The sequence below is a fragment of the Microtus oregoni genome, unplaced genomic scaffold (assembly GCF_018167655.1).
Source record: "Microtus oregoni isolate MIOR12 unplaced genomic scaffold, Mior012 000070F_ref0000104, whole genome shotgun sequence".
Classification (NCBI taxonomy): Eukaryota; Metazoa; Chordata; class Mammalia; order Rodentia; family Cricetidae; genus Microtus; species Microtus oregoni.
The window spans coordinates 5799881-5826184 of NW_024543977.1; the positions used below are offsets into that span (position 1 = coordinate 5799881).

At 45.5% G+C, this 26304-nt stretch overlaps 1 protein-coding gene across 13 annotated transcripts in view; it reads left to right on the forward strand.

Annotated features, from left to right (window-relative positions):
- Positions 1-26304, forward strand: part of Svil (supervillin) — a 194984-nt gene that overhangs the window by 149143 nt on the left and 19537 nt on the right. For 9 of the 13 annotated variants that reach the window (XM_041641514.1, XM_041641519.1, XM_041641520.1 and 6 more), the window contains 12 exons: positions 1035-1155; positions 5626-5673; positions 11614-11761; positions 15207-15296; positions 15382-15468; positions 17266-17443; positions 19155-19327; positions 21560-21715; positions 23174-23310; positions 23837-23984; positions 24079-24224; positions 25452-25627. In XM_041641514.1, coding sequence (XP_041497448.1) covers positions 1035-1155; positions 5626-5673; positions 11614-11761; positions 15207-15296; positions 15382-15468; positions 17266-17443; positions 19155-19327; positions 21560-21715; positions 23174-23310; positions 23837-23984; positions 24079-24224; positions 25452-25627 — 1608 coding nt within the window. The remainder of the gene's footprint in view (positions 1-1034; positions 1156-5625; positions 5674-11613; positions 11762-15206; positions 15297-15381; positions 15469-17265; positions 17444-19154; positions 19328-21559; positions 21716-23173; positions 23311-23836; positions 23985-24078; positions 24225-25451; positions 25628-26304) is intronic. The other 4 variants (XM_041641517.1, XM_041641522.1, XM_041641525.1 and 1 more) reach the window with 1 other exon arrangement.

The following is a 26304-nucleotide window of genomic DNA, read 5'->3' on the forward strand; positions in this document are numbered from 1 at the left end:
TGTAGTAGAGCACTTGCCTAGCAAGAACAAGCCCTGGCTTCTATCCAAGAACCACCAGCAAATGAGTGAATACGTTTTTATTAGAGTGTAAGTCCCCCCACCTCCAATACAGATATTGAATAGATAAGGAATTTAGCACTTGGGGCCTTTGAGAATCCCATGTCCAGTTCATGCATGACAAACAAGGCAAGGAAAAGAACATGCCTGAGTCTCGGGTCCCATTTGCCCTTTTGTCTATCCCACTCTGTTGAACTTAGATGACTGAGATGTTTCCCTCCGTGATAGCAGAGCTGTCTGAAATAGCCCCTTGTTCTGGAAAACAGCTTTTCAGAGAGACCCAAATGTGCAAGCAGCTTTCGATGGAATCCTGCAGTGCCTGAGCTAACGTGTGTTAGTAACAGTCCTTGTAATGAGATTCCTTTTTTGGTATATTTTCCCCTTGGAGAAAATTGAACTAATAATTTTTAATGGGCCTTTAGGAGGAAGATTTTTTTGTAAGAATACACTGTAAAGACAGGGTTAGTGTATGGGGGAATACCAGGGCTGAAAACAGAAGAGAGCAATATCATAGTTTGTCTTTAGTTGAGGTATGATAACAAGATGCCATATCCTTCTGTCTTCATTAGGTTTCATTATGAAATTTCCATACACGAGCATAATTTACTTTGTTGGAAATTACCTCTACTATTGCACAAAGCCTATTTGTATTTTTAAGCCTTTTTCAGCAGTGTTTTCTGCAAAGAACTGTAGCTTGCATCTTCAGGTGTTATTTCACCTAGTGGCCAGAAGGGGTCATTAGAAGACATTTTGCTGGGGTTCCTTTTCTCTATTCCCTAGCTCCCAGCCCCAGAGCGAGAGGAAAGCAGAGTTGTGGCTTCCCTTACTAAGAAGATAGAGCATCTTCTATCGGACAAGTCGGTTTTAAGCTTTTCTTTCCCACCAACTAAACCATCTTTGGGGTTGTCTGGGAAAAGAGGTTCTTGTGGATCTAAGCATGCGATGCTGGATTCTCCATTGCTGTGTCTTCCTCCCAGGCTGGCGCTGTTGAAGAAGAGCGGTGAGGAAGACTGGAAGAACAGACTGATCCGGAAGCAGGAATACGGCAAAGCCACCAGCGGCCTACACATCCAGGAGGTGGAGCAGTCCCTGAAGAAGGTACTGTGTCCACCGCACTAACACCACACTGTGTGTCTCGGGAACAAGTATGTGTGGCCTAACACCCCCTGCTATAGAACACTGGCACTTCCTTGCACTCAGGAGGCACAGTTTCTCACAAAGCGGCTAAAGCTGGCTGGGCATGAAGTCAAGGCTTGAGGTCAAGTGCCTCAATTTCCAATTGTGTTCACAGTTACAGCTTAAGTGAAGTCTGTGTTAGAATGTGATCAAATTCTTTCCAGTGAGACAACAGCTTGCCACAGTTTCTAAGTCACATATCAAACATGCACTTAAATTTCTTGTGCAGAGATTTAAGACCTACTTCTCAAAACTAAGGGCCTAATTGTGGTCCATGAGGACTTTCTGCCTAATCTTGAGTCTGTTTCATGATGATGAAGTATGACTTTTATTGAGGACCTATATATGAATTTCAATTAAATTAATTTGCATTTGCAAGCATTTCATATGTGGGAATATCGATGACTTTTGAATCACAAATGTAGTGATCATCAGCCTTGGCCATGATGTTCTTGCCCACTGACTCTGCAAATACAAGTGTGCTTGCTGGCTGAGGCAGAATGGCACACTGAGCCACGCCCAACTATCCAACTTCTAGAATCTTCTAAAGTGTCCAGACAGAAACATACAAACCCACACAGGCGCATATAAAGGTTCAACTAGTGGATCTCAGGGGCTTTCAATGAGCTGTCTGAAGCCAGATGTGCTGGCTCGTGCCTGCGCAGTGATTTCAGAGGTTGAGTCAGATGAATCACGTGGGCTCCAGAAACTTGACATGAGCTGGGGCGACATAGTAAAAACCCAGTTTACAAATTCAAATAAACAAATAGTAGCATAGCAGAGAGAAAAATTCCGAATGTAACCTTTGCATATTAAAAACATACATGAAAATGGATGCGCACATAGGACGTAAGGTGAGGGTCCCAGAACATACAACACAGGACTGCTGTGTCCACATTTAGTTCCTAGCCATGTGTGTGCTCAGGTGGAAAATGCATTTGAATTATTTAGTGTGAGGCATATTTGGTGTTGAAGATGATCCCAAAATAGCTTTTCATTCTCAGCCATTTATAATGGTTTTAATTATACCTAGATACTATATATATGTGTAAAATTGAGATTCTAAGGTTAAAAAAAAAACAGATCCCTCAAATAATTTATCCCCTGCCCAAAACTTTATTTAGAAGAATCTTAGGGTCGGGATGTTGTAGCTCGGTGGGCAAGTGCTTGGCCTAGTATGTGCTAGGTCCTGTGTTCTCCCCAAATGCCACAAAAAGAGAATCTTGAAACAATTGGTCCAAAATGACTTCAGCATACACCTGAGTAGCAAAGCTATTAGCTGTACATGATGTCACTTCCCAGTGCAGCCATTCTGAAGTTTGCACCCACAGTTAGGGGGAAACAACACCCAGGCTGGAAGTGATGGACTCCCCGTGGACGGTCAGAGAGCATCAGGAGAGTGAGGGCGAGGATGGGTCTGGGCTGCCCAGGCACTGGGCTAGTGTTCTTACAGGCGCACTCGGCTAGTGTTCTTACAGGCGAGACTTGGGCTACCCCTGCACTCACTCTTAGAGTAGAAAACCGGGTGCTGGGGAGAGCAGGGCTCCAGGCACAGCCACGGCAAGTGCAGAGCCACCTGCTCTCCCTCGGCTTCTGCTTCTGCAGCCATGGTGAACTCACCATCCTTGGGCTCTCCGGTGGCCTAGTTCACCCTGGCCGAGACAATAAGCTCTTTGAAGTTAAAATAAGCCGGTCTATTTCAGACTCTTGTCCCTCATGTGGGGAAATCTCAGGTACTGTTGAGGTCAAGTGACTTTCAGCTGTCTCTGATGGCCTGCGATTCCTCCCACGAGCTGACGGTCTACTTAAGTCCACTATTTCACCCTGCTCACATGAGGTAGGCAGAGTGCCTTAAATCTGGGGTTTCTTCTAGGCATGCTTAGAAGGTCACTCCAAGGGCCTGTCTGAATGGCACCCTGGAGAAGGGAAGAAGACATTGGTGGCATACAGACAAGAGCTGTTGCTTCAGTTAGATGAGGCTTGCCCATGGTTGACTGCCCGAGGGCAGGTACCACCATCCATGTTTACAGCCAGGCACTAAACAGCTGGTTTTATGGTCACTCACACCCCAGCTTCTGAATCCTTCAAATAGCATACATTTGTGTTAACAAACATTGTCTAGGTCATCATATTTGGTGCACAGACACAGGGTGTAGCTGTGGGGACATAGAAGAGGCAAATGTGAGGGAGGGAGGTCTCAGTAAGTCATGCCCATCTCTCCCATGAAGATCCATGCATTCCTGGGCAGGAAGCTTGTCATAGAACCCATGGGTAAAATTTAAATGCTCCAGCAGCCACCTGGAAGATAGGCCAGCATGGTGACACATACCTGCAGTCCCAACCCTTCCACTTTGGAGGCGAGGACGAGTTCAAGACTAACCAAGGCAACATAGTTTTAGGCCAGCCTTGGGTACAGAGTGAGGCGTTGTTTCAGAAAAAAAAAATTGTCACGTAAGCACGAGGACCTGATTATGGAACCACGGCACTCACGTAGAAGCCAGTGCTTGCCACCCCATCGCACTTGCTGGCCATCGTCAAGAATCGGGTTCAGTGATTGACACTGCCTCAAAATAAAAGGTGGAAAGCACTGGAGACACCCAGCATTAACCTCTGACCTCTGTATGTGCACACATGGACACAGACACCCCACACAAACAAAATAAATTCCTATTTCTATTAATGTCATATTGATAATTTAAAACTTTGAGGATCTAGTAAGAAACAGCACTAGCAAGGCTGGGGTGATGGCTCATTGGTTAAGGACACTGGCTGCTCTTCCAGAGACTCCAGACTCAATTCCCAGCACACGCGCATGAGGGTTCACAACTCTCTGAAACTCTGATACCCTCTCCTGGCTTCTGAGGGCACCAGGCATATTCTCGGTGCACAGATATATGTGCAGCTAAAACATCCATATACACAAAAAAAGATGAAATTATTTTTTAAAAAGTTACTAGGGGATGGGATTGGCATAGTGGCAGACACTTAATTCTAGTACTGAGGAGACAGAGATGGGGAATTGCTGTGTATTCAAGGCCAGCCTAGGCTACGTCGTGAGTTTCAGACCAGCCCAGGCTATAGAATGATCCCTATTTCAAAACACAACAACAACAAAATAAATAAATAAATGCCTTGAAAAATCTATAACCATTTTCTCTGTCAAAGAAATTGGGGTGGTCACACCCATGTCTTATTTGGGGTCCTATAAGATAAGATGGTCTTATTTAGATCATGAATAGCTTTGAAGAAAAAATTAAAAAGACCTTTTGTTCTCAGATTTCAGCCCCAGGGAGCATTTGTTCGCTTTCTAATTATATTCTTCAAAAATCAAGATTAATGAATTGACTCTTCGGAGCTCTGATTATCCCCCACTACCCTCACGTCCCATGAAAATCACTCAGATCCCTTCCTTTTCCTCCTCTCTCACCCCGCACCCTCCATGCCTGTCTCCTGGACTTGAGTTAGAGCAGGTCAGGGAGCATGAATAAACATCTGGGCTCCTAGATATGGCACATGACCTGGTGATAAAGATCCGAAGCCACAAGGTGGTGGCACGGACTAGTTCCACACTTTGAGGGACATGTGCACTTGAGCAGGCTTTGTTTCCATGTCCATTAAGAGAAAGGAAAACAAAACAAGGTCTTCAAGAAGTGTCCTTTCAAGCCGGGTGGTGATGGCGCACATTTTTAACCCCAGTACTTGGAAGACAGATAGGTGGACCTCTGTGAGTTCGAGCCAGCCTGGTCTACAAGATTCAGTTCCAAAACAGGCTCTAAAGCTACTGAGAAACCTTGTTTCAAAACAACAAAAAACAGAAAGAAAAAAAAAGTGACCTTCCAGGTATCTTCTTTCCAGCAAATTCTAGATCTTTATTTTCACCAGCTAACTAATCCCAGTCCTACTTGGGCCCAGTAAACGTTACAGCATATAAGGTAACTCCCATGTCCCTTTGAAGACAGTCATCCAGTGTCTGGGGCTTTTTCCATGAAATAAAAGCCCATTGTAGATCTGGCTGTTAAAACAGTCTCTATCTGTGTGAGTCCCAGGTAGGGATGGGGCACTCTTTCTGCTTCTGCTTCTGGTGAGGTCAGGTAAGGTTCAGATCTCAGGTATCACCAAAATGCTACTGGAAATTAAAGGAGGCAACCTCTGTCACCTTCACACCGTGCCATGGCTGAGGAGAAAGCATATTGATAGGGGACCAGCAGGGAGAGCAAGCCATTGGCTGTTGCCTTGCTTGTGGGTTGCCATCCTGCCCTGAGGAATGAGACTGCTTGCTGCTTTTCACACTGGACTGTGAGCATGTGCATGCTTTTGGCTGTCTGAACCCAGGCACAGAGTGATGGTGACACCCGGTCTTCTCCAATGTCTCCTGTTTGTTTTAACCTGTAGGAGGAAGGAGGATTTACAGATGATAATGCCATTTCTAATCTGCTTTGGGTAAGCCTGATTCTAACACAGGTGTCTTCTGGAACATGGTGGGTTCCCTGGGTGGGGGCAAAGCTTAGGTACGCAGCCTGGATGCAAAAGAGCAAAGAGAGAGGGTTCTACCTCAGGACCACTACATAGATCCATCAGAATCATGGCTTCAAAAAGGAAAGCCTGGGATTTTTATTGGGAAAACTCAAATATTTATATGTATGCTATGTATATTTGTGTGTCTATATCGTACAGGAAAAAAACTTGTCTCATTTAGAGGGAGGCTGACACATCCCTGAGTGTCCTGAGCATGTTTATGCAGCAGGGTTTTTGTTTGTTTGTTTTGTTTTTAACGGCATGGGAACATCTCAGGTAAGTGCATCAGGCAGTGTCACAGTCACTACAATTTTGTCTGGCTCCTTGTGAAGTTCTCTGGAAACCTTACCTGAAAGTGAGAACAACCCAGCTTTGAAGGAGCAATGCATCACATTCTCTTAGAGGGGCAGAGGCTCGCTCTGCTCACCCAAGCATAGGCGACTGTCCCTATGGCGGCTAATGTGTCTTCTAGTGTCATAGTACCTATGATGCCCATGCCTTCTCTGTTGGTTTTTTATTTTGCTTTGTTTTGTTTTGGTTTTTGTTTTGTATTCCTAGGCAGCCAGCATTCAGCTCTCATCCGGTCTGGAAGCTGATCCTGTGTCCTTAAACTATTTTTAAGTCATATTATGAAAATGCCATAAAGAAAGCAATTATTTATGTATTAAATGGTTTAATAGTTAATACATAAATATATTTAAACTGTTGACAAAAGGCCCAGACCTCATCTCGAACTAAATATACATATATACGTATATTGCAGTAATCTGCATTTAATGTATTCAATTACTGCCCAACCCTGGCTCAGGTGCATGGGCTGGGCTGTGTGGGATGTTTGCCGGTCAGCACTGACACCCTAAGGAAGGGTGTTCTTAGCGTGAACCAGAATTGCATTGAGAAAATTAGCTGTTAGACAATTTGCTGTTTGCGTCTCTTCTCCCCAGCTCACTCCCTTCCCACACTCGGGTCCACCTTCCAGTTTACTGCTAATCTTCCTGCTTTGCCCTCTAGGAACCTGTATTTGCTTCTGTTTATTCTCCTGCTATGCCTACTGCCCATAAATACCTGTCGTTTTTATCTGTTAATCAGGTGAGGAAAAGTCTATACATGTGAAACCTCACTGCAGTTTCTGAGTGGTAGAGGAAGCTCCACGTGGAAGGGAGCAGCTTTCCTGTGGCATTTCATTCGTGTGTTGAGAAAGGGGGACTGTGTGCATCTGTGTGTGATCTTGTGTGTGTTTAACTTTTTCATATTTTTCAAAGTGGGTCACATCCGATTCTTCACTCCAAAATTTTAGGTGGATTCAGTAGTGTGAATTTCCCTTGAGGTCATGAAACTGGTATAAGGAAAGTCTCCGAACTTTCAGTTCTAAGGCAGGAGCTCAGAAAACACCAGAGTAGCCATCATCTGTCTGAGTCTGTACGGGGCTTTCCTGCCTAACTCCTACTGGCGAATACTCAGTCTAATCCACGTTGTCCGCGGCTCCACTGGCATTCAGGATGGCGTCCCTCCCTGAACATCCTCTGTGCTTCCCTGAGCATCAATCTCAACCATCCGATCTTTATCAGCTGCTGGTCTTAATGTTTCTGAGATGGAAACAGGCAGCTTCACTTGGCCCCATGCCTTCTTGAGTACCTGGATAGCTTGTTTCTCTCCAGTGTGTCTGGATGGACTAAGCTTATTTAGGCATTTGCCTACTCAGTGGCATCTTGGTTGTTGCCAAGTTTTGGCAACTGTGAATAAAGTAGCTACAAACAAAAGTCCACATGCAGTTTTTGTTAAGGCACAAGCTCCACTACTCGGGTATTAAAGGGTGTGACCACAGAATCCTACGGCAAGAGCATGCTTGATTTCAGAAACCTTCCCGCTGTGAGGTTTCACCTTCCTCCAGCATCCAGTGAAGAGTCCTGTTGCTCAGTGTCTCTACCACATGTAATGTCAGTGCCTTAGATTTTGGCCATTCCAAAAGCTGTATCATAGTTTTAGGTATAAGTTTCTCAGTGTTCCACATTGAATACATTGCCATATGCTTGTTTTCCAGCCATATATCTTCTCCAGTAGTGCATCTGTGCCATGGTCGGCCCATTTGTTTCCCAGCCGTTGGCTTTTAATCTTCGGTGTCAGTCCCGTGTTAATATGGTTTACAAATATTTCTTCCCATCCTGTGGTTTGTCTTCTTGTTCTTCTGACAGGATCTTTCACGGAGCAGCTTATAAATCTCAGGGAATCGCGGTTTTCTAACATTTATTTCAGGAAGATGCCTTTGGTATTCTACCTAAAGCCTAAGTGCACGCAGGCTGGGAAGTTAGCATGCACGAGGCCATAGGCTTCATCTTAGTAGTGGGGCAGGGCGGGGTGTGTGTATGTACAATTAAGTTCATGTCTAGTTTTTCTATTATCTTCTAGAAGTTTCATAGTTTTCCATTTCACATAGAAGCCTATGAACCACTTGGAGCTAGTTTTTGTGAATTATATACGATCTAATCTGTGTGCTTTTGTTTTACAGTTAAGCACGTATGCAAATATTGCAGCACATGGCTCCTTTAAAACGCTCCTTTCTCCACTGTATTGCCTTTATTCCTTTCCTCCTCAGAGTTCAGTCGGGTCGGGTTCTGGGCTTCCAGTCAGCACCATACTGTCCTGAGTCCTGTAGCTTTGTGATGCTTAAAGTTGAGTCTTCCACCTTGACTCTTCTTCTGTGGCTGTCCTAAGGCTTTTGCTTCCCCGTATACATTCGAGTTCACGATAAGTTTGTCAATTTTTAAAAGATGCTACTGGGATTTTGTTGGGACTGCGTTGCATTTGTAGATCATCAGATTGCTGAGAACTGGGCTGACCATGAACATGGGCTGGCTCACCATGAGTGTTTTAGATTGAAAGAAAAATAATATTTATCAAAAACAACTTATATTTTATGACCTCAAACTTTAGAACGTCTGAAACAATGTATTTTTACAACTTCACAGTTTGCCCAGATAATTTCAGTGTTAACATGGCTATGATTTATCAGTGCTCAGTGGCCAGGTAAGTCGTTGCGCTCCAGCAGTGGGTGGTGTCTTCATGTTTTGTGATACAAGAGCACAGAGAAGAAGACAGTATGTTTAGACAGTGCACAGGTTCTGTGAGGCATTGCGCATCTTCTGCTTCCTCACCAGCACCAAGGCTGTAGAGAATGAGGTACTATTTTACCCATCATCCATCAGAAGCCCCCAGCTGACTCTAGGACCAGACTGAAATCATTTTAAATTCTGAGCACAAGGCTTCTTCATCATTGTCTCCAATTTTAGATCACTCGACGCTGTATGCAAACATGGGTTGTAATCTTTGGTCAGGAGAAGGCAAAGCTAAATCCTTTCCATCATACAGAATTCTGCAGTTTGTCCTTATTTCTGCTACTTAGCATATGGTCCTATCATTTCTGCTATTGAGTAAGCCAGGTTATAATAGTTCTTCCTGTGAAACTTACCAACTGTGGAGGAATTTTGCCTTCTAATCTGCTGCTAGTCCTAATGGTACCCGAGCTGCTTGCTCTCTCCTCTGTGGGTGAAATGTGCGGCTCTCCTAAGATTTCCCTGGAGCCTAGAGGGGAACGAGCCAATCCTCAGCATCCTGGCGACCTGGAAACAGCTCATCGATTGTCCTGATGTGTCTGCCACCTTCCTTTCTTCCCAGATGTTTCACTTTCTTCTACATCTCCTCCCACATCTCTTTCTCATTCCCTCTGCTTCTCTCCAAAACTGATGGCATCTCTATTTGAAAGAATGACTTACAGGTGAGGTAGGTCCTCTGCCCATATTCTGCCTCTCTCTCACTGTTCCAGGCTCCTAAACATCCATCTGCTAACCCTAAGACAGGATACAGAACTTAACAGAATTAAACAGGAAAAGAAATGTTTAGAGAGAAAAGCAAGACAATAATGTCATTTCAAAATGAGAAACAGAAAGGGACAAGGGTAGATTCTTTTTTCAATACTTTGAGAGGTTTCATACCTCCGGGTGGATTTTAAAGGTTTTCAGGAAATACACAGTGGACATTCATTACTCCATCTAGAGCCTTGTAAGGCCAAGGGGTAAAAACTAGGGGTTCCCAAGCCAAGCATGCCAACTAGTCAAGTTATATAGACATTTTTAGGGATAGAAAAACTTATATGTTTAATACTTGCATTTAGAAGGAAATCAAAAATATCCCTTCAGGAAGCTTTGGGTTAAGTTGCTTTCATCTCAGGGCTCTGAAATTTCATCTTCCATGAAGACATTTTAGGTGTTTCAAGGAGAGCTAAGCAGTTGATTCAAGCATTTTCTGAGTCATTAACTGCACCGCATTACCATGCCCTGCTCTCTGGAAAGACCATGAGCTAAGCGTAGAGAAAGGAACCCATTTTAAAGGCATTCTGGATATTTTTGGAAATACTTCTAGCCAGCTGCTCTATTGGTTTAATTAAACTTTACTCCAGACACTTCATTTTCAAGCAAACTTATTCTCTCAAATATTATTGAATCTTTTATCAAGACTTGATAATTTACTTAGTAAAATTACATAACTCAAGCATTCTTTGGAATTAGGGTCATCTTGTCAATCCTGAGTGAAAAGGTTGTCTGTGTTCTTGCTTTTGTTTTTAATTCTTGGTAACGACAGGTAACTTACATATTGGCAACAGTTAAAAGTCCTAGAGAAGTTTCATTACTGGTCAGGGCCTCTGCTGTACCCCCTCCTGACCCTGATTTCTGACATTCACTCTTCCTGCCTCTTCCTTCTACCACCCTCCTGATCCCCTCTCCCATTTCATGTACGATTGTGTAGTCTGTGTCTGTGTTTCTGTGACTGTCCTTATGCGTTTGACTGTGAGTATGTGTGGCTGTGTATATGAGTGCACGTGTGTGATTGTGAATGTGTAAGATTGTGTTTTGTGTGACTCTGTATGAATGTGTGTGTATATGTGTATCTCTCTGTGTGGCTGTGTATATGAGTGCACGGGTGTGATTGTGAATGTGTAAGATTGTGTTTTGTGTGACTCTGTTTGAATGTGTGTGTATATGTGTATCTCTCTGTGTGACTGTGTATATGAATATATATGAATGACTATACGTATCTAATTTTATCTCCTTCCCAAACCATGCGCAAGAAGTTTGAGTGACATGGAGACCTGCTCCATTCAGTATTTCAGTGTGTACTTCCTAAAGGCAAGGGCGTTTCCCCCCATGGCCAGGATATAGTGATGCAATGATCACGACAGGACTTGACATTGGCATCATGTTTACCAAACCCATTTTGTATTTGAATTGTGTCAATTTCCCCTATAATATCCTTACTAAGCCCATTCCTGGACTCTTACTAGGATTATACATTGCACTTATCTGTCATATGTTGGGACAAGGTCTTCACCTCATCTGAAACATTAAGGGTGTCAGAATCACTTCTGGCCATGAAGCTGTGCTAAGGAACCATGTGCAAGGAAGATTCATAGATTAGATGATAGGGAAGCTAGCGTTTGTCACTGAAATCAGCTGTGTTTGAGACTCAAATGCTGCGAACCGTTGTTCTCTGTGTGGGTTATGTTTAACAAAGTAAACACTGGATGTTAGGTCTGTTGTTATCTAGAGCCTTCTTCTGGGATCCCTGGCTACCTGACCCCAGGTGACATCCCTCGAAGGCCCATCCAGTCCTGGGGAACCCTACAACTCATACTCCTAACCAGTGCTCCTGCTTCACCGTCACTCACACTCTTGGGGAGCTGACGTTCTAGAGTAGCCATGCTCTCTGTGAGCACCTGTCGGGGAGCTTCCCTCATGAACTCATCCAGCACTCAGGAAACAAGTAGGACTTTGTTTCTTTACTTATTTTCCCTTCTATGCATTTTGCACACAGCGGGTCACAGAAAGTCGAGAGAGCCAGATGACGATTGAGGAGCGGAAACACCTCATAACTGTGCGAGAGGAAGCGTGGAAGACGAAGGGCAGAGGAGCTGCCAATGACTCCACCCAGTTCACCGTGGCAGGAAGAATGGTGAAGAAAGGTCAGCGCCTGTGTGTATGCGTGTGTCAGTGCATGCACATGTGTGCGCACACACGTCAGGGCACACAGGAATGTAGAAACTCAGCGGAAAGAGGAAACTCCTCTAACACTGCATGGGCGTTAAGTTGATGGGTTTTGATGGCTGCGTGGAGTATTTCTGCTGCAGGCTTCTTAGTTGCTGCCCTCTTCAACATAGGAACCCTGATTCAGTCTGTCACTATTTCAGAATTTACCTGTTTAGAGCCTGAGTACAATTGTAGGTTTCAGAAGCAATCAGCTCTGCCAAAAGAAAAAAAAAAAAAAAAAGAAAAAAAAGAAAAAGAAAAAAAGATACAAGTAATTTTAACCAATTATTTCCCACAATTCGTTTTAAATCGTTTCCATCTTCTTGTGGCCTAATGAGCATCTAGCCGTGCCTCCCCACCACCCCACAGCTATCAAGTAAGCTTTTTGTAGTAAAGGCATTTTAGTATGAAAGAACCCCTCTTGTCCCTTGCGGGTCACTTCCTATGTCCCTTTGCAGGCATGTGACAGATGTCTAGAGGATGCTCTGAATTCCAGGGAGAAGGATGCCCTGCATCCTTAGTTCACCAGGAACACTAGAACTGCGTGAGGCTGGACCCAAATGCGCAGGAAACTGAGTGCTGAGTCACTTGCCACATCCCTACGTCATCTGCAGAGAGTTTTGAGGGTGTTTGGGGCTTTAATTCCTGTTCTTTGGGACATGGTTAAATGTCAGGATCCCTTCAGTCTTCAAGTTCTGCCGTGTACTTCCTGAGTTGAGCATTTCCTCTCCTTAAACCTTCCGTTCTGTGTAGAGTCAAAGTCATTCACTGTGTGAATATTTGTGGGGGAGAGGGCAAATCTCATAGGGAAATTTCCTTAATCTTCGCAGAATCCTTTGAAACAAATGTGTTAACCTTGGGATCATCCAAGGACAGCAAAAGGCCATTTACTTTCACAGGTTGAAGCAGGACTTGGCTTTTCTTTTTTTTTTTTCTTTTTTTTTTTTTATTGAGAAAAGGAGAAAAAAAAACAAAAAAAAAACAAGTTTCCACCTCCTCCCTGCCTCCCATTTCCCTCCCCCTCCTCCCACCCTATGCCCCCTCCTTCCACCCTTCTCCCCCTCCCCCCACTCCTTTCCCCCTCCCTCTCCAGTCCAAAGAGCAGTCAGGGTTTTCTGCCCTGTGGTAAGACCTAGGACCTCCCCCCTCCGTCCATATCTAGGAAGGTGAACATCCAAACTGGCTAGGCTCCCACAAAGCCATCACATTACGTAGGATCAAAACCCCGTGCCATTGTCCTTTGCGTCTCATCAGCCCTCATTGTTCACCATGTTCAGAGAGTCCAGTTTTATCCCATGCTTTTTCAGTCACAGTCCAGCTGGTCTTGGTGAGCTCTCAATAGATCAGCTCCACTGTCTCAGTGGGTGGGTGCATCCCTTGTGGTCCCGACTTCTTTGCTCATGTTCTCCCTCCTTCTGCTCCTCATTGGGACCTTGGGAGCTCATGCAAATGGATGGAAATAGAAAACACTATCCTGAGTGAGGTATTCCCAGACCCAAAAAGATGAACATGGGATGTACTCACTCATAATTGGTTTCTAGCCATAAATAAGGGTCACGGAGTCTACAATAGGTGAATCTAAAGAAGCTAAGTAAGAAGGGGAACCCAAGGAAAAACATATAGTTATCCTCTTGGCTAAGGGAAGTAGACAAAACTGCCGGGGAGAAAATTGGGATCTTGGGGGTGGGGTGGAATGGGGGTAAGGGGAGATGGGGAGAGAAAAGTTAGAAGGGAAGGAGGTCGGGCCTTGGGAAAACAGGAGGATTGGGATAAAGGAAGGTTGGACAGGGGAGCACGGAACCACAATTCTTAGTTAAGGGAGCCACTTTAGGGTTGGCAAGAGACCTGAACCTAGAGGGGCTCCCAGGTGTCCAAGCTGAGGACTTGGCTTTTCTTATGGGAACTTGGAACTGTTTAGTCAGGTGTAATCTTGAGCCCGGCCCTGCCCCCTACACACACACACACACACACATACACACACCTCTTACCCTCCCCCCACTAACAAGAAGCGGCTCAAATCAATAAAAAACAATTGGAATTGAAAGTAAACCCAAGGCTTCATCTGTTGGCTCCAACTTATATCCTTATTGCAGTTTGCTTATTTCAACAGGGTGCCCACTCTGTGTTAAAATTTCCCTTCTTACCTGTCACCAGCCTTTGACTGAGTAAATACTTCCCACCCTGTGTCTCAGGGAACTTAGGGTTGTTTTCAGCATACCTCAGCTGTTGAATGTGACTCTCCCACAATCCCAAATCTTTCTTCTGAGGTCAGACCTCTGGGCTATTCTCCATCTGTTGATGTACAAAAGAGCTCCACAATAGCCCGAAATGGAGTATAACAAAGGTTTATTTGTCTGGGAATAAACTCACAGAAAGAGTAGCAATCCGCTAGTCCTCTGTATGAGCTGGGAACTAGAACCAAATTTGCGCATGCTCTTGTACTTTTCTCTCCCCATCTCCCCTTACCCCCATCCCACCCCACCCCCAAGATCCCAATTTTCTCCCCGGCAATTTTGTCTACTTCCCTTAGCCAAGAGGATAACTATATGTTTTTCCTTGGGTTCCCCTTCTTACTTAGTTTCTTTAGATTCACCTATTGTAGACTCCGTGACCCTTATTTATGGCTAGAAACCAATTATGAGTGAGTACAAGAGACCATGCTCAAAGTGGGATGTTATCTTAAAAGCTATTGGCCGAAAAGCACCTCCCCCTTTTGTCTAAATAAGAGAGTTCTAAGCCTAATACAAAACTATATGCAGTAAAAACAAATATCAAATATTGTCCAGGGAAAAAAAGAGGAAAACCATACATAAAAATTAGAATTATAACCAGCATGAACAATAGCAAAGAAGAAATATATGCTAAATGTTTTAATAGTTATCTTAAAGAGTCTAAGTCTACTGCTTACAAGACCACATTGTCACTGCCCCCACCCCGCCAGACTGGACAAGAATCCTGGTGTCCAGGGCCACTTGCTGCCTAGGACAAGACAGCCTATCCTAACTTCTTTTGTGGGAGATGTTACCACTTTGTTTTTTCCTCTGTGATTCTGCCACTCAAATAGGCCTTCCAAACTTCATTGTTCCAGGATATCCTGCGAGCCATTTACATGCTGTGAGTATGTTTCCCCATGCCTTCTCTGTTCATTTTGGAACACCAGCTTGACAGCTGCGTAGTTCATAGGAATAGGAAAATCAAAGGTATGGCTGCATTTGGCCTGCACAACCCTGCACAGCCCTGCACAGTGTGGTGGCTAACCTGTGCATACAGGTTAACTTGTGTATCTGCTCGTACTGTAGGGGCATGTTCAGATTACTGGCTTCTGTGAACTTCCACAATTAATCTTTAAGATGCTAAACTGTCCACTTGTGTGTTCTGTAGGTCTGGCATCACCCACAGCCATAACTCCAGTCTCATCCCCTCTCTGCAGCAAATCAAGGGGCACCACCCCAGTTTCCAAACCCCTGGAAGGTAAGTCATCCTGTCCACAGTGATGCGAGCATTGGCACAGGGAGGCCCCGGGGGCACTTGCTCACTGATGGTTTCTGTTGTTTAGATATTGAAGCCAGACCAGACATGCAGCTGGAATCGGACCTGAAGCTGGACAGGCTGGAGACTTTTCTAAGGAAGCTGAACAACAAAGGTACATTCCAGAAGGCAGAGGGGAGCTTCTGCTACAGCACACTCTGCTCTCTACTTCCCATGAATGACAAAGAAAATCTTAAAATCCCTGACAGCATCTACTCTCTCAGAATTTCTAAATTCCAAGTTTCAACTTCTTAACTTTTGGGGTGTTTGTTTCTGTTTGTGTTTGGCATTTGTTTTTGTTTTTACTGATGTTTTGTTTTTTGAAACAAGGTCTCATGTAGACTAGGCTAGCCTTGAACTTACTACATAGCCAAGGATAACCTTGAACTTCTGATCTTCCGCTAAGAGCTAGTGTGACAGGCATGCATCACCATAGCTGGCTCTCCAAATCCTACTTCTGATTGCTCTCCCTCCTCAGCCAAATTATCTTCTTTCTAGTATACTTTTAGCAATTTATACATACACACACACTTAAAGTTTCTGTTGTCCTTCAGAAAATGAAACTGTAGTCAATACTAATTAAAGTTCAAACTCTGATCCACTTGATAATATCCTGAATTTGGGATACCCAAGTTTTCAAACCCTTGGGATGTCATCCAGTTCAAGTATACCTCCATGATATTGCCTTTACGCCACAAAGCAGTTACTGTACAAATACAAAATCAACGTACTCTTGGCTTTGAGTTATAGCCATCATTTCTGTTAAAGCAAAAGGTATTTTTTATAATCCCAAATACTTTCTAAAAGGCAATTCTGGTAAAAAGGTAATGCAATAAACGTTTTAATATAATAGTTGTTGACACAGAAGGCAGTTTGCAGAAATAGCTGCTTCTCTTGTTATAAACCAGTACCTGGTACTAGTAGTCTGCACTGTTGACAGTGACCCCTAAAGGCTGTAAGTTACACAGATACTGAAAACCAGATGATAAGGGTGTAATACAGTAGCTAATTAGACTGGGTGAGATATATTAACAATGAAATCTATCATACCATTGTCTTAGTTAGGTTTCTATGGCTGTCATAAATACCATGACTGAAGAAAAAAAAAAAACTTGGCGCGGAAAGGGTTTTCTTTTATCTTACAGTTTGTAGTCTATCATCCAAGGAAGTCAGAACAAGAACTCACCAAGGCTGGAACCTGACTGCAAGGGTCATGGAGGGGTGCTGCTTACTGTCATGCTTCTCATGGCTTCCTCAGAACACCCAGGACCACCTACCTGGGGGTAGCACCACCCATTATGGACTGGAACCTCCCACATAATCACGAATCAAGACAATGTCCCACAGGCCAATCTTGTAGGGGCATTTTCTGTTGATATTCTCTTCTTCTAAATGACTTTAGCCTCTATAAAGCTAATATAAACTAGCCAACATGATGCAGGCAGGGCCGTGACCTCCCCAGTGTCCCACCTGCTCTTATTGGAGCACAGCTCTGTCCCCTCATGCTCACACTGATGCTGTAACCGTAGGATAGAGGGATGGCATCCCAAGCAACACAGTGACGTCGTGTGTGTGGTCAGTCAAATGCTCCCCAGCCCTTAGCAGAAATGTTTGCAGAACCCTTAGATGGAACAAGGCTGAGGTTAGCTCCCCTCCAGGAGAGGTCAGGTTCAGAAATGCTCATGTGTTTGTGTAGGCGCAGTCAGCCTGCTTCCTGCCCTAGCATCACTGGGCAGGTGGGAGGTCCTTATGTGAGAAGCAGAGCAAGCTGGGAGCTGGGGGGCGGGAGCAGGCAGAGAGAGAACTTTCCCCTGCTCTGGGAATTTGAGGGAAAAGACCATTACAACAGTGCAAAGAAGGGTCACAGCAATTGTTTCTCTAACGCTCATGGGGGCTTTGCTCCGTTTTGAAGTTGCCGGGATGCAGGAGACGGTTCTCACGGTCACTGGGAAATCTGTCAAGGAGGTGATGAAGTTGGATGATGATGAGACCTTTGCCAAATTCTACCGCAGCGTGGATCACAGTATACCTCGAAGTCCTGTGGATCTGGACGATGACTTTGATGTCATTTTTGACCCATATGCCCCCAAGTGAGTTTGAGATTGACTTCCTTCCCATGCCTCCTCGACTGTCAGCAGACACTTCCACCATGCATGTGTGTTCTAGAGTCAGGTGCACATCTCCTTGGTGCAGAGAGAGTGCACGTGGTCGCCCTGCTGGACTTGCACACCTACTGTGTGTGCCCTGGGTATTTGTGCAGTCTTGGAAGGTGTGGCTGGCTTCACATCGCTCACACGTTGTGGTGTTTTTAGCATTGCCACCTAGCAGATGCCCACAACGCCCCACTGGACACCCCTAAATTACAACTGGATATTTGGATGAAAACAGCTTAGCAGATTAGGAGCTAGGGTTCCTTTGCTGCCAGTGATGTATAAAATTAGTATGTTCATGGGTTTTCTCGGAGGCACCCAAATGCTATAGAAAGTGTTTACGTGTTAGGATTCCATCTGTGGCATATGCCAGAAAAATACATGTGTTGAATTGCAATCAGAAAAAAAAAAACATCAAACAAAACACACTGGGGAAGAATTTAGTTCAAACTCGGGTGTGCCCTGAGTGTCCAGAGCAGCACGGTCTCTCAAGGCTGTCTTTCCAAACACTGGCTCCTCTCTTGGTCAAGCTACAACTGTAGGGAAAGAGGTGTCCACCTCTAGCACCAAATGACCAGGCTACTCAGTCAATACAGCAGTCTGGTTCACTTCCCAGTAGACTCTCAAAGTTCAGGTTTGGCCTTCACTGTTTCAGTTTGAGTCCCAAGTCTATCCCTAAAGTCATTCATGGAGTCAAGGGGACAGATGATGTCTACCAACCTTGGGGGTGAGATGGGCACGAGAGGAAGGCCATATGATATTATCAGAAGTAGGGGCACTTGTTCTAAGCAAGTTGCACACAGCCACCCACCACATGGCTCTGCTCTTCCCTATACGATTACCAGAGCGACTGTGTCTCCCACGGGTGTGTTTACTCATAGTAGAGGTTTCCCTAAACTGCTCCTCATGTGATGTACTGCTTTGGGTATGTCAGCCAGTTCAGTTCATGTTCTCCCCATCCAACTGTCATTGCTGACGTGGTATATATAGTTGTGATAAGTAATAACTTACACAAATCTGTACTAATGCTCACTGCACAGTAGTTGTATACAAAGAATGCTTCCTGCAGAGACCTAAACATGTCAGCACAGGAGTCTGTTGAAAGATCGTATCATTGACACACTACCTCCCCAGGCTGGTCAGCTCAGTCTTGGGACAGTCTCAGGGATCAGAAATGATTCTGAAAGCCTATTTTATTCCAATATATTCTTCACAAGTATGGTTAATTTTCTCAGGGAGCTCGTAGGTTGAGTTAATACTAGCTGTGGAGGAAACAGAAAAGCTGTATGTGGAAAAAAAAACCAATTTAATATGGGGCAAAGGGGATTCAATGGAGGTGCAGTGGCCATCTGGGGAGTCTCTGAGAACTTGCTGGTGACAGCAGCAGTAGCCATGCGTGTACAGAGAATCTTGGGCTCCCTAACCAGCAGTGGAATGAGCTGTCCTATAACACTGGAAACCCTCCAGACAGAGACCATAGGCACAAGTGGGCAAGGCTTCCAGAACTAGAGTAGGCTCAAATCTCCCTTTACCCCCAGGATGTGACTACCTCACGGCAGGAGCAGTGGGATGAAATCAGGAAGTAAACGTAGCAGAGTGTATTGTCCCGGGTCTCAGACAACACCCTGAGCCACATCTGCTTTGCCCACAGGTTGACATCTTCTGTGGCCGAGCATAAGCGCTCGGTTAGGCCCAAGCGCCGAGTCCAGGCTTCCAAGAACCCTCTCAAATTGCTGGCAGCAAGAGATGATCTCCTCCAGGAATACACAGAGCAAAGGCTCAACGTTGCCTTCATGGAGTCCAAGCGGATGAAAGTGGAGAAGAGTGAGTGGGAGGAGCCTGCTTTTTCGGGTCCCTCAGCACTGCCTACCTGTTATGTCCTCTTTATCTGCCTTGTGGGGCCTGGGAGCATCCATTAGCAAAAGTGAATTCACACATACACGTGTATGCATGCCCAGAGTTTAAAGGTTTCTTACTAAAGTGCTGTTTAAATGATGCTGTTTTGCTGATAGGAGTCGTCTGTTTCTGGATTTGGAATTCTGCTCTGGAAAACCGAAGCACAGCAATTCTCTCTCCATTTACTCTTATTTATTACTCCTCCTCCTCCTCCTCCTCCTCCTCCTCCTCCTCCTCCTCCTTCTCCTCCTCTTCTTCTTCTTCTTCTTCCTCTTCCTCCTTCTCCTCTTCTTCCCCCTCCTCCTCCTCCTCTTCCTCTCATCCTTCTATTTTAAATTTTTCTATTCATTTTACATACCAACCATAGTTCCCCCTCCTTCCCCTCCTCCCACTGCCCCTACCTTCCACCAAACCCACCCCCATCCATTCCTCAGAAAGGATAAGGCCTCCCATGGAGAGTCAACACAGCCTGGCACATTAAGTTGATGCAGGACCAAGCCCCTCCCCACTGCATCAAGGCCAAGCAAGGCATCCCACCATGGAGGATGTGTTTCAAAAAGGCAGCTCATGCACCAAGGATAGATCCTGGCCCTACTACCATGGGCCCCTCAAACAGAACAAGCTACACAACTGTCACCCACATGCAGAAGGCCTAGTTAGGTCCCAGGGACCCCCAGTTGCCAGTCTAGCTCCCATGACCTCAGGTCAGCTGCCTCTGTCTCCACTTAATCTTATTCAAGAGTGTCTTAGGAGATCTCGTGTGGATGTCTAATTCCCTTCTTTCCTCACCCCAGCATTTTAAACCAGTACTTTCAGAAAGCATCAGCTGCTGTTGACAGGTGTCACAGCACTTGTCACCTGCAGGAGGCCAACTTAGTGACATGGACCAGAACCTACCCAGCTAAACACCAGATGCTAGACTCATTCCATCCAATTCTACCAACAGTGCTCAGAATTCCTAACCCCTTAGAGATGCTGGGACTGATTCTCCCTGGTAGGCATCTTTCACCAAGTCTTAACAGGTACAAAGGTGACAGCCTGTAGGGATGATGTCATCATTTTGTAATTAACGTGATCAGTTACACGGTACCTTGAGGCCCTCTGCCTTCAGACCTGGCTGTAGTCACAAGATGCTGAGTTTTCAGTGTGGATCAATAGCAGCAAAAGCCCAAACCTGAGGCCCATAGAAGAGGAGGTTGTGGAGAGATACATGAAAATTGTGCCAATAACCCTTTATGTCTTCTCAGCTCATTGTTTTAAAAATGTTACTGCTGAGTCAAAAGTCAGCCAGTGATTTCAACTAGGACCTAACACTGAGTACAGAACACTGATGCTGTTTGGTACATCGGGCGGCGCTGGCCTTTCAGAAAGCTTTTCTTAATCAACTGGTAGGGATGCAAAGAGAACTAGTGCATCTAAATTCTCTGCCTTTCTCCTCCTCTACCCTTCTTCCTCCTTACTTTCTCCCTCCCTCCCTTTCTTCCATCCTTCCTTCCTTTCTCCCTCCATCCCTCCCCCTTCCATCCGTTCTTTCATTCATTCTTTCTCCCTCCCTCCCTCTCTGCCTTCCATCCGTCCTTCCTTCCTTTCTCCCTCCCTCCTTTCCTTTCTTCCATTTTTCCTTCTTCCCACCTTCCTTCCTCATTTGGAAGCTATGGTCTGACATGTAGTCCAGACTAGACTGGTACTTGGTAGTCTCCTCTAGTGCTGAAGTTGCAAGTGCACCACCGCTAAACACTCTTTCAATAAAAAACAACAACTTTGACAAAATGGTTTATGAATGCTACAGGAAAAGGAAAATAGAAAATTATAGCAAAAAAATATTCAAATATCAAGATGGTAGATGCTATTATTCCCATGAAAATCACTGTTTGACAGTAGTGAAACCCACATTCTGGGCCAGTTTAAAACAGAGGTGTGTAGCTCCGGGTCATGTATAGTCAGAGACCAACCTCACTCTCCATTCCAGAGTCTGTTCCAAGTCACCCCCCCCCAGCCCATCTAACTTAGCTCCAAGCAGCCCCAGGACCTCTGCGTTTAACTCTATACACAGTAATTAAGCTTGGAACTGCACAGCTCCTCAGCCTGAGTCCTGTGAGTTAGTCACCTATGTCGTGAGCCTTGGCTCCGCTGAGCCTCCTCCCGCACCTTCCTTCACAGTGTCGGCCAATTCCAACTTCTCAGAAGTGACGCTGGCAGGCCTGGCCAGCAGGGAGAACTTCAGTAGCATCAGCCTGCGGAGCGTCAACCTGATGGAGCAGAACTCCAACAACAGCGCCGTGCCCTACAAGAAGCTCATGCTGTTGCAGATTAAAGGTATTCTTCCTAGTGGTCTAAAGGAGCTGTGGCAGCCTGTGGCTTCTGACTGGTCACAGTGGGACTCCTGGCTGCATCCCTCACTGTGGCATCACAGACTCCACACAGCCGCTGGAGCTCTGGAGTCTGTGAATGTGGACACAGGAGCTGCTGGGGGGAGACCCAGAGCTGGACCCAGTTCTTTACCCTTCAGAGTCTCAGCTTCTGCTTCCGCCCCGGTAGCCCTTACTCCAGCACTGCCATGCACTGAACCAGATGTGTCTGAAGTCTGCAGCATGGGTCTGCACACCCTCCCCTGCTCTCCCTACTAGGATAAGTCATGATCCATGCCAACCAGAGTAAGGAAGCACATCCCTGGGGAAGGAATCGAGGGAATTCGGGAATGACTGAGCCTCACCCATCCCCAGGTTCCATTCTCCTGTCCTGTTTGTCTACAACACATGAGACTTGGAAGAGCAGTAGGAGGGAGGGCAGCTTCACTCCTAGAGGTGACCTCTGTAGCTGGATCATCATAAGAAGGTGGATGGAATTGTGTCTGCCTCTGCCAAAGATTCTGGAGTGTTTACTGCAAACCCATTTCCTTCTCAATATATTTAAAAGATGAGTGAAGGGTAGGGAGATGTTTCACTGGGTAAGACTGATTCTTACATAAGCACAAGAACCCATGCTCGAATCCCTGACACCCACATTAAAATCCAGCGCGGGTGTATGTGCCTGAAACCTGAGCATTGTGGGGCAGAGACAGGCAGATTCCCGAAGCTCACTGGCCAGCCAGTCTAGGTAAAATGGCAAGGTTGGGTTCTGTCTCAAGGGAAGAAAATGATTCAAGCCCTCCTCTGCTCCCCACATATCCATGCATGGGTACACATACCTGTGCACACACCTACACACGTGTGCACACAACACACAGAGATGACAGGTGAGGGGCTCTGATGTGCAATTATACCTGGTGTGTAACAATAGAGTGCTCCAACTTGGTCAGTCATTTAGAATGGGGGTGAAAGTGACACAAGGCCGTGCCTCCCTCCTAAGTGATCCCTGAGTGCTCTGGGAGTTACAGCGTGGAAGGAGGTCCTGTGAGGAGCCATGCCTTTCCCTGCTGCATAGCCAGATTACAGTGCAGGAAATAGGCTGTGTGGAGAAAAGGCAGCACGAATGTGGAAGAGAGAGCAGGGTGTCATCACTACCACTCTCCCGAGATGGGAGGAGCTCACTACATCCACAGACATGCTAAAATCCAAGGCTCTGAGACCGCTTCTAAGAAGCACAGATACTCTGGGCAAGCACTCACTGGCAACATCAACTGATGGTGCTGTCATGTGGCCCTTCTTAATTTTCATGTTCTGCTGGTCCGAGAATTCAGATGAATTGAGTCTTTCGAATGGGAGGTCTGTAGAAGAGATGTGTCTGTCATCCATGTCTGCATGATGGAAAAAGGATGCTGGGGTTTGTCCACAGGTAGAAGACATGTTCAGACAAGGCTGGTGGAGCCTCGAGCCTCGTCACTCAACAGTGGGGACTGCTTCCTTCTGCTCTCTCCCCAGTACTGCTTCCTGTGGGTAGGAGAGTTCTCAAATGTCATCGAGAAGGCAAAGGTAGGTGTCCAAATGATAAGACGCTTCTAATGCTGTGTCCTTTACACAGTGAGGTGTTCTACTAGCTGATCTGTGGCAAGCCTCTCAGATACCTTGTGTTTCATTCAGACAGGAAGGGACAGGTAGTGTTTTCTTTGCTAGAATCTCTGAAGAAGCTTCTAGGAGGTGCTAAAGTAAAGGTTTGTGACCTGCCTGAGTTTGAAAGCCCTGAGACTGAGCTGACTTCTGGGTGGCCTACACATCTGTATAGTGGCAGTGTGGCTTTCCTGAGTGCCCCATGGGGGGAGCCCTGGGACAGCGTCCAAAGCCCAGAGTTATCAGTTGAATATAACACACTGAGAATTGCCGCTCCGAAGACTGGACCCACCTTCTCATACAACTCCACTTCTCAGCTCAGACAGCCAACACCCACCACCCTATGGCCGACTCTTTTGCCATGCATTCATTCTCTGGTGGCTGGGTGGATCCCTTTGTGCAGATCACACTAGTTTTGCTTCCTAACTCATTGTGTCCCTCTCTTTTTCAGGCATCTGAACTTGCAACATTAATTCAGACAAAGAGGGAGCTTGGTTGTAGAGCTACATACATCCAGACCATTGAGGAAGGCATTAACACACACACTCACGCAGCCAAAGACTTCTGGAAGCTCCTGGGTGGCCAGACCAGTTACCAGTGTAAGAGCTTGCTATATTTCAGAGGGAGGAGGCTTGAGCATGCTTTCTCCTGGCCCCTTCCCTTAACTTTCTAATGTCCTGTCTTACGCCGAAGCTGCCGGAGACCCAAAGGAAGATGAACTGTACGAGACAGCCATCATAGAGACGAACTGTGTCTACCGCCTGACAGACGACAAACTCGTCCCTGATGATGACTACTGGGGGAAGATTCCCAAGTGCTCCCTTCTGCAGTCCAAAGAGGTACCAGCTCAGGGACACAGCGCTGCTGGGGCTGAGCCAGGGCAGGTTCTAGCTGCTTCCATGCTGACTATCAAACACGGCATTTGCTAAGGGACACTTACGTGCTGTTTCAAACCATTACTGCTATCTACAACACTAACAAAGTTCAGAGTATTTTTTAGAAATGTCAGGAATCGTTGAAGGTTTTTGTATTTTATATAAAACATAAATACTATCCCCATGTTTTGAGGTATATAAAGATGAAAGTAAAATTTAGTTAGTCCTAAAGTTTCAGGAATAATTAGTATGAGTACATGTAATTGCATATAATTTACATACAGTTAATATAATCTACAGATTTGTCAAGTATTTTTCTCATGCCCCGCAATAAGTATTTGTTAACTACACTGATTTACAGCATCATTAAGTATTCTAATGGCTGAGAGGAAAGGGGAAGACACACAACCCCCTTAAACTCCACTAGGTAGAAAGATATTACAAAGAATTGAGGGCAGGCAATAGTCTTAGGAAGAAAATGAAATGTAGCCTAGTTGAGAGTTAGAGCAGTGTCTAGGGTGCTGGAAATGAAGGCAAGGAAAAGGGAATAGCAAGGAGCATTCCAGTCGTTCATACCACAGACACTTAGCCATAAGCCCCTATTATCATAGCTACTCACTCCTAAGTGGCTTCTGGACATAAAGCAAAGAAAACCAGCCTACAATTCACAGTCGCAGAGAACCTAGACAACAAAGAGGACCCTAAGAGAGATATACATGGTTCTAATGTACATGGGAATTAACAAAAGACAAGATCTTCTGAGTAAATTGGGAGCATGGGGACCATGAGAGAGGGTAAAAGGGGAGGGGAGAGGAAGAGAGGGGAGCAGAGAAAAAAAAATATAGCTCAATAAAAGCAATTTAAAATAAAGAATAATGGTATGACCCCTCCCCAGGGGGTTTAGAACTGCACATAGGAGAAATGGCATTGAATCCTCAGGCTCCTCAGCACCTGCCATATGTGTGATAAGCTGTGTGTGTGAATGAATGAATGAATGAGGAAGGGAGGGAGAGGAGAAGGGATGAAAGGAAAAGCAAGGCAGACAGGGAGGAACAAAGACAGGGGAATACCTCCATAATTCTTGATTTAAAGCTTTGGGAGGTACGAATGTTAAGCAGTGTGAAGTCATCAACAGGGCCCGAGTCCGGTGACCATCCGGGAAGTTCACATATCCTTTTGTGCTGTCTCCAGGTCCTGGTATTTGACTTTGGAAGTGAAGTTTACGTGTGGCATGGGAAGGAAGTCACGTTAGCACAACGGAAGGTAGCATTCCAGCTGGCCAAGCACTTGTGGAACGGAACCTTTGACTACGAGAACTGTGACATCAACCCGCTGGACCCTGGCGAGTGCAACCCACTCATTCCCAGGTGCCGCTGCTGCACAGGCCTGCTCTTCTCTCAGGCCCGCGTCATCTCCAGACACCTTAGCTGTCACCTGACTGGTAGAATATGGGGGTTGTGGCTTTAGGAAGGACCCCCCACCCCAGTGTCTCAGGTGCTGTTGTGATAATTAAGAACTTTCCATGTTTCCTCTTTCTACCCTGAGCCCTGGACATCTTGTCCTGCTGTCTTATATCTTCTGGGGTGGAAGGAAGGAGGATACTGGATTTCAAGAATGGTTGTGATTTTAGCATTCACTACCATGTACTGACTTTTAAAAACTACTTGGGGAAATCAGAGCAAGCAGAAACTCTAAAAAAAGATTGTGAATTTAAAGAAAAGCGTTCCTGCGTCAATGATTTTTCACTCCCAGATCCTCCACAGCCCTCTAAAACTGTGTGTCGTGTGATAAGAAACACGCACAGCGTGGAACCACACAGGGCATCGCACTTTGAGGTCCCTGCACAGTTCTCTCTTTACAGTCCCGTAACTGGTTTGCGAATATTTGATTTCAATATTTAAAAGCCAGACCTGCAATCCCAGCACTCAGAAAACTGAAGCACAAGGACCACTCAGGAGATTAAGGTTATCCTGGGCTATGTGACTCCCAGGCCAAGCTGACGTACAGAGTGAGAAAGACCCTGTCTGTAAAAAAAGCAAGAAAA